The sequence below is a fragment of the Sinocyclocheilus grahami genome, unplaced genomic scaffold, assembly GCF_001515645.1.
Source record: "Sinocyclocheilus grahami isolate Dianchi unplaced genomic scaffold, SAMN03320097.WGS_v1.1 scaffold2188.1, whole genome shotgun sequence".
Taxonomy (NCBI): domain Eukaryota; kingdom Metazoa; phylum Chordata; class Actinopteri; order Cypriniformes; family Cyprinidae; genus Sinocyclocheilus; species Sinocyclocheilus grahami.
In genome coordinates, this window is record NW_015507367.1 from 27211 (window position 1) to 35736 (window position 8526).

The 8526-nt window shown below is 36.0% G+C and overlaps 1 protein-coding gene across 1 annotated transcript; it reads right to left on the bottom strand.

Moving 5' to 3' along the window:
* Window positions 1-1577: 1577 nt before the first annotated feature.
* Window positions 1578-8267, bottom strand: man2b2 (mannosidase, alpha, class 2B, member 2). The gene is made up of 15 exons (XM_016260775.1): window positions 8071-8267; window positions 7844-7990; window positions 7265-7370; window positions 6918-7090; window positions 6675-6790; window positions 5963-6140; window positions 5660-5858; window positions 5164-5354; window positions 4727-4916; window positions 3983-4119; window positions 3603-3880; window positions 3321-3512; window positions 2118-2361; window positions 1912-2022; window positions 1578-1799 (listed from the first exon to the last, which is right to left on the bottom strand). Exons 1-15 carry the CDS (start codon window positions 8197-8199, stop codon window positions 1578-1580), a joined length of 2613 nt encoding a protein of 870 aa, XP_016116261.1. The 5' UTR covers window positions 8200-8267.
* Between the last annotated feature and the right edge of the window lie 259 nt (window positions 8268-8526).

An 8526-nucleotide genomic window follows, 5' to 3' on the forward strand; every position in this document is an offset into this window, starting at 1 on the left:
TAGACGGCCGGGAAGTAAGAAAACACACAGTCAAATGTATCCTCAATACTTCAATTTATTCATAGAAATACAGATATTATATAGGCATATGTCGAGGGGAGTTTCACCCTCTTAACCAATGAGGATATGAATAACATACACATATAGGATCTTTGGCCAAGAACATGTGTTTATATAAAATGGCCACATGTACAGAAAAACATGGACATATTAGGAATAGTCTTTTGCGAAGAATGCTGAACTGTCTTCAGAGTTTCTCTCGAACTCCTTTACCCTTGTAGTCCTAACATTCATGTCCTTATTGGGGCATTTAAACCAAGAAAACTAATGTATACATTTAAGCATGCATACCTCGCATATGAGTAAGAGATATTTAAAACATAATACAAGAGAGAGAGATGGATACAGGAGGGGGAATAAGAGAGAGGGGAAAAAAAGGAGGGGTGAGGCATATCTGGAACAATTTCTTAAAAAGACGAAGAGTGTTTTCTAACAAAAGGTAATAATGAAAATCTAATAAACTAAATAATACATGAAGGTAAAGCGTTTTAATGTACAAACAGATATAAAATAGTAGGTGCACTAAGTACAAACAAAATTCTATAAATCTGTGTTATCTGGATGATGATGCCTGAGTGCATATGTATGTTAAATAGGGCTTCCACATTTTAAGGAAAGATTTTTATTTCAGTAGTTATTTCTTTCAATATTCTGAATTAGATTGTATTTTTATATTTTTTGGTTTTCATTTTAATTTCCGTTAAATATTTTAGTAATTTTGTTGTTTTTGTCATTTTATTAGTATATTTTAATATGACTATATAGTTTTTATTTCAGTTTTAGTTATTTTAGTACATCATATTAAAATTAAAAATGAGACGTGTTTCCTTGGCACCTGGCAGAATTTTTTTTTTTTTCTAATTTATTATATTTCAAGTAATATACTATACATCTTTATGGCTGTAGTTTAGTTTACTTTATAAAACGGATAGTTCTGGTCCTTGATTCTGTTGTAAATTACTCTACAAACATACACCTTTGTTTATGTTTATGTTTGCTGTTGCAACCACAACTGATTCTGAGGAACTATATTGTTTGGTGGAAGAATACTGTTTTTATTATATCATTACACTTTATTTGCTCCGTTTTATTTTGTGAAACCTTACCATGTATATGGAATAACCATTTTATAAAACCAATAAGCCCCATGAAGCCGTGGTTTACAGTGAATTTATAACAGCTAAGGGGGTTTTAGGATCTCCGCCCGCCCCTTAGCTGTTATAAATTCACTGTAAACCACGGCTTCTTGGGGCTTATTGCTTTAGTAATAACCTTGGTACTGGGCCAATGGAGGGAATTTCTGTTTTTAACTGACAACTTTTTATTTTATATAAATTTAAATTGTACCTGTTTGTCAGTAATTGTACATTAGTAATGGCAAGCATTTGTATTAAAGATAAATGGAGGGTACGCTACAGTATGTTGCCTATTATTAGGTTGCCTATTGTTACTCAATAGATGGTTAACACTGAATGTAATAAACGTTTAAAAGGAACAGAGACTGAAATGAAAACTAGTCAAGCAATGCCTGTGTCTGCAAACTCACGGGGTTGGTCAATGGGCATAACCACAGGTCTGTGCTGCAGCTGTAGGGCCTCCTGTTGGTAGATAGATGACAATGCAGAAGGCGAGCCCAGCATCATCCAGAGAACGGGCCTCACCACAGACGAGTCATTAAGAGTCAGATTATAACCCAGATTCCACTCCTGGTTATTCCAAAGCCGTCTATGAAGCATCACCTGATGCACACACACAATGCACAGAATACAAATACACAGAAAACAGCTCAGTAAGGCTTGAGATTGACACAACAGTGCCAAGTATGTGTGAAAGGCAAATGCAAGCCCTCACTTCTAGTTGACCCTGACTTAGACTGGCCACTCCATGAGCTCTTTCACTGAGGAACACAACTCTGCTGGAATCATCTTGTATGTAGGCCGCTCGTACCATTGGGTAGTAATTCTGTGCATGTAAACACAACAGATGTATAATAAGCATATCTCTTAATATCTGAAAACTGGTATGATTGATTAATTTTAGGTGTAAAGCAACCTTACACGGGCGATTGTGTTGTTCACAAAGGTCTTATACGTCCTTTTCATCATCTGATATCCATTGTTATCAGTAAACAGTGTTCGGTTATTCTTCAGACTCGTGCGGGTTCTGAACACGGTCTCTCTGTTTATCTCTAGGGGGCCCACTTTATAGCTCTGCTCCAGTCTGAAACATGCCAGCCGACCCTCAAACCCCACCGGCACTCTGGTGACCACCGAGTAAGTGTGGTTCTTGTCTTCTTCCTCTCTGCAGAGAGAACACACACTTTTAGGACTGAGAACTATTGCTAGATTTTTGGAGATGCAATGAAACAGGCATAGCACCAGAGTTTTTTTCTTTTATATTGTGGTGTACATCAGAGATTAACAGATTATTGAAAAAGAAAAACATGTACTGTATGCTAGGAGGAGCCTGGCTTTATCTATCAGTTGTTAATTGCTTGAGATGTGGGCATTGCAGACATAGAAAAGCAAGCTTGCAGTTGATCATGGTAGGGTTTAAGCAGACTAAATGATTGAAGAAGTCTGGTTTATGCGACCAGTAAGAATTCTTATTCTTAGGTTATGACATAGTTATGACATTTTGATTTAAATATATGAAAACATATATGAAAACATATGCATGGATGAATTGCTCACAATAAGATCAATAACATACATTTAGAAAATAGATTTTTAATTTCAAGTTGACAGGTAATTATTTACTCTGGCCAATTTCTATAGCAATAATTTATATAGGGGTTTTATAAATTGGTTGTGGATATTTAATTGTGTGTGCTAATTTCCACTTTTTACATTTACACTTAATGTTTATTTAATAACACTGTAAAATATAATTTTTTATCAAATCTAAAAATGAATATCAATTTTTCATACTGTACATTATAATGTGCATACATTAATTGCATATTATAATGTTGTTCCTAAATTAACTTTATACTTAGCACTTCAAATAACTCATTGTGATTTATTTTATATATATATATATATATATATTCTCCATTTCTCTGTCATCAGCGCTAACTGTCATCAGCGCTAACAAAATTAATTATGGGCTTATCAAATTGACTAGAATTTTTTTTGTCATCCCTACTTTAAATAAAGGTTGTATTTTAAATTGCTGCCTTGTATTTTAGAGAGAACAACAGCCCTAGAAGCAGACAGACATAATAGATTCAGGATATCAAGAAACACTTTTTCTTTTACCTGTAGAAATACTGGCGTATCTCTGAGACTACCTTCCCTGGCACAATCTCCATGGCCACAGATTTGTATGCAGGAATAGCTGAGCCGTTGGCAGTAAAGATGTAGTTGTCCGAGATCGGCCCGGAGTGGACGTCCCCATTGGCCTCATACTCCCAGAAATCCTGCTGTACTCGAACTCTCATCTTTTCACACCTGTAATGGATAGACTAGGTCAGAAATTCAATTGAAATGTCCCATTGGACATAACTGTGGCAATCGGATGCATATTGAAGGAGAACTTGCCGGTCTGTGATGCTGTGCAGAAGGTTTGTCTCTTGGTCAAACATCAGTTTGTAGCACTCATTCAGCACTGGTAACAACTTCCTACCCGTCCTCTTCCACTGACTCACATTCTTCTTTTTAAATGTCACTACTCTGGCCACATGAGTCGCCCCACAGGCAGATCCAGTGTCACAGTGGGATTGCGGGAACTGCACAATGTACATTCTGTACTGCAGTCCACCCAGCTCAACAACGAAGAACAGATCGTAGACAGTGGAAGACTCCATCGATTGCTGGATCTGCAGTTAATTATCGAGTCTGTTATTAACTGAAACAACTGATAACTGCATGTCATGACAGAAGCAATGAATGAGATCAACAGAAAAAATATGTTTTGCAACCTGAGCAGGTACTGCCTTTCCATCATCGTCAAGCACAACTGCCATTGCGTATGCCACAGAAATATTAATATATGTTGAAATGTTCCAGGCAAGTGGGTTGTACACGATGATATGCTGTTCAAGAACATTTCCGGAGTCTGAAACAACAACAAAACCTTTATTAGACAATATAACCTTTGATCAACCAAACTTTACTTCACATTTTAAGATTGATAACTACTAATGCTGGCAATTAGACTGAAAATATAATTAAAATGTACTTAAACTGTCAATATTATCTGTCTACATTATCAATTGATTTTAATAAGATATCTAAAAATCAAAATCAAGAAAATCAAGAGAAGAGGCTAAAAAGCACAATCCAACTTTGTTTGTCTATCAAAAAAATATATATATTACATTTAAACTTATCTTAGTTATAGTACGTTTTAATATAACTGTAATAATAATGACATAAAGGAACAATATCAATGAAATAACTTTTACAGCCAATCAGAATTCATCCAGAATTCATCCTGCTTTAAAGAGCTCAAGCATTGAGCAAGTGGCAGATGACTGGCAGAAACTGCAGCATGTGCTTACAATGAACAGAAAGTTATTGTGCATTGGTGTGGATGCTAATATAGTTATTATAATAGTTATCATTCTTGGTGTGAACAGGCCTTTACTCATATCTTGTAGGCTGCTGGTATATTTAATCCAGGTATATTTTAAGATTCAGAGAATATAAATAAAGAAATGTACCGGTCTTCACTGTGGTGGATCTGGTTTGGGGCGTGTGATGGATGTCGTTGGAAAGTTCAAGGGTTTGTGGAAGTAAGAATACGGCTGCCAAGAGCTCCTCAGCTCCCATCATGCCTTGCATGAGATGCTCCATGTACATATCAGCCACTTTAGGGGATTCTGTCCCTGTGATGCCATCGTGGTGCTGAACCTGGTGCAAATCAGATGAGATAATGACCAGTCGATTTCTAGTCATACACAAATTATTACTGCCTTAGCAGGGTCATGTTTGATTTGGGCCTGAATCATAAGAGAAAGTTCATGAGAGAAAGATTTGATCAGATAAACATTAATGAATTACATTTTTCATCATTGCAACTAAATAAAATTAAATTGTAAATTCCATGCTGCTCAAAAGGAAATGGTAGTGGCATAAACAGATGTTTAAAACCAGGCACCTCTGAGACAGCCCATCGCAGGGCCTTGAGTTTGTCTAGAGCCCATTCTTTCTGAACTGGACCATTTGGGTAGCTGATACGGTATCTAGTGAAGAGAGACTCTGCTGCATACAGGAGGGAACTCGCTCGTCTAGCTACTCCTTTCAGAACATTTCTGGACCCATAGAACCCCGTCCATGCCTGAAACGGTTCTGGAAAATGAGGATGAAAGACTTTTCAGGACCATTTGTTTTTCAGAAATGCAGAGAAACACTAATGGACACTTCTGACATTTCCAGGGTTCTCAGAATCCACATTTCTAAAAAGAGGGGAGGGGGGTTGAGAAATTGATTACATTGGCCGGAAGAGAGAAAAATGTCACTGTCTTAGCCATTATATTACAAACACTCACACAGCAGCGTTAAATATTCTTTTGCAATTTAATGCATGGTAATAACAGAATATGAAAAGGGTTCATCACAATTATAGAAGTAGCTATAATATCCAAATTGTAAACCTGTTGAGTAAGGAAGGAAGTCTTGGTTTCCTCTCACATCCCAGGACAGATTTGTTTGGTGCACTGTCTGGAAATAGTCCTGTAGCGTGGCATACTGAACTGCAACTCCATACTTGTCACTGTGTGTGTTAATGTAGTTCATTATAACATCCATGTTCATAAACTGCACTGATGCATTGAAGAACTGCTTGTCACAACCCTGTAAATACAACATACCCTTGTAATACCGTATGAGTTAGTGAATATATAAAATAAATACTGGACTGTATGTGTTGGCCTGTGGTATGATGGAGCTGAACTGACCCAAGGCCAGAGAACATGACTGGTTCTGAACCACTGGGCCCTCTGTTTGATGTTGTCCACCATGGTCTGTGCGTAAAGCTCTACAGTTTCTTTGGTCACTGGCAGACTCATGTTGGGGTATATGCCATCTTTAGGAGGGTCCGGAAACAGAGCGACACCATTCCAGTAAAACCCAGACCTGGGCACAATTACAATCAACATAACAGCATGCTCAAACTTTTTTTTTTTTTTTGTTCTAATGCTTTTTGTTTTTACATAGAAAAAGTTTAACTTTTTTTTTTTTAATATATATATATATATAAAAGTTTGTTTATAACAAAAGTTTGGGAATGGTAAGAATATTTAATATTTTGAAAGAAGTCTTATGCTCACCAAGGCTACATTTATTTACTCAAAATTACAGTGAAAAATGTAATATTATGAAATATTATAACTTTTTGTGCTTTAATATATTTAAAATAGTAATTTATTTCTTTTTTCAGGATTCTTTGATGAATAGAAAGGAACATTATAAATGTCTTTACAGTAACTTTTGATCAATTAATGCATCCTTGTTAAGAATAATATTAATCTTACTGACCCCAAAATGCTGAATAATAGTGTATAAATTAATAGAACTTTCTAGATCTTCATGCTAAACAAAAATCACAATTGAGGTGTTACAAAAAATAAAATAAAAATAATAATAATAAAAAAAGTTACTGGGCGTCACCTGTTAGAGAAGGGGAGATACGATGGTGTGCAGTAACTGAACTGGTCCATAGTGTGTGTGAATATCTCTTGTTTTTCCTTTAAGGATGGTGAACCTCTCCACACAAACTGCAATTTCTACAAATACAGATGTAATATTATTACATGTACCAATCATAATGTAAGCAGCATTTATTCCAAAAACCTCACATGCACAGCTGTATTATAAATGTGTTTTACCAAACCAATGATGCAAAGGCACAACCTTGTTTTTCTGCATGTCATCTTTAAGGTCGTAGTCGATGCGAGAGATGAGGTGAGCGTCAAATCCCGCAAGTGCAAAGAGGACCGGGGTGGTGGCTGATGCACCAAACGGATCAACATGCCATCCGAAACGTGGCCGAACACCAAAAGTCTCATACAAGAAGCCGTGTCCCTCTACAAGCCAGAAGAAGAGAGAGAGAGAAAGAGAGGGAGATAAGAATATCTATAACTACAAGCAACATGTTAACATTATTTAACATTGCATTATTTAAAGTAATAACATGTTACATAAATATGGTAATCATTCAGCACTATGGTACTGTATTTGTAAAGATACAGCTCACGCACCTGTGAGTTGAAGAATGGCATCATCTACATCTGTCACTGCTTCATCATGCATCACCTGACCCCCGATTATGAACTCCAGACGACCCTCTTTTAGCAGCTGTCCCACCTGACATATAAAAACAAGTCACCTTAAACCTGTTAAAGGGGTCATATGATGCTTTTTTAAAGATCATTATTTTGTTAAATAATTTGTTTATTTTTCAGATGCCACAAACCCCAAACGTGATCATACTAGTACGAACCCCATCCCAAAACTGAAAAAGCAGCTATATATTTTTTATGCATAAAACCCCCCGATTTATTCTATGAAAAACGTATTTATATCATTATAAATATAATTTGGAAATTATTTATTTTCTATTATATATTACATTATTATTATTTTCTACTTACTATAGTATTGTACTGTTAGGTTTAATTATCGATTTATTTCTATAATTTAACTTTTTGATCAATTCTACAGTTTTCCCATGCTGCTCCAGTTTGAAAATCTCTGTCTTATACAATAATTTAACTGATTTAGGCTACCTTCATTGCGTGCTACTTAAAACTACTAATAAGATATCTGTAAGTCCTTACCTGTTTCTTGTGCCAATCTGTTGCCACATTCACCCACCAGAGTCGGAAAAACTCCTGTTCAACTGCGATGAATTTGCGGCTTTTGACTCGTGACAGCTCTTCAACTACACTGCTGTACACATTGCTGGCGTATGCATGCATGCTCTCCTACAACAGAGACGTTTGACAGCACTGATGATGATAGCTCCACTTAGGAAACACACAAGCCATTAATGTCTGCGTTTTACCTGAACCGTGTACACCCAGCCAACATCCATATGACTGTGAGGAATGACGAAAGCTTGAATCCTCTCGGCTGCATCGTTTTCTGAGACCGTCACGAGCAGTAAACCGAGAAAGAAAGGTAAAAACACCATTGTCACTACAAGATCATCGAAACATCGTAACCGGTGTTTCAAGAGAGTCTCATGACTGCGTGTGATCAGATGCGCATGCGCACTTATACTTCCCTTTTTTATTTTTTTCTATTGAACAATCATCAATGTACAAATAACTTGGCCGTATCAAAACATCTTCACATTACAATATACAGAACAGGTGCATTACTTCCCATTTTATTCGCTGTTTGCAGCTTCTTTGAAAAACTTTTATCAGCGTTACATTTCGGCCAAAAAGTATTTATATATATATATATATATATATATATATATATATATATATATATATATATATATATATATATA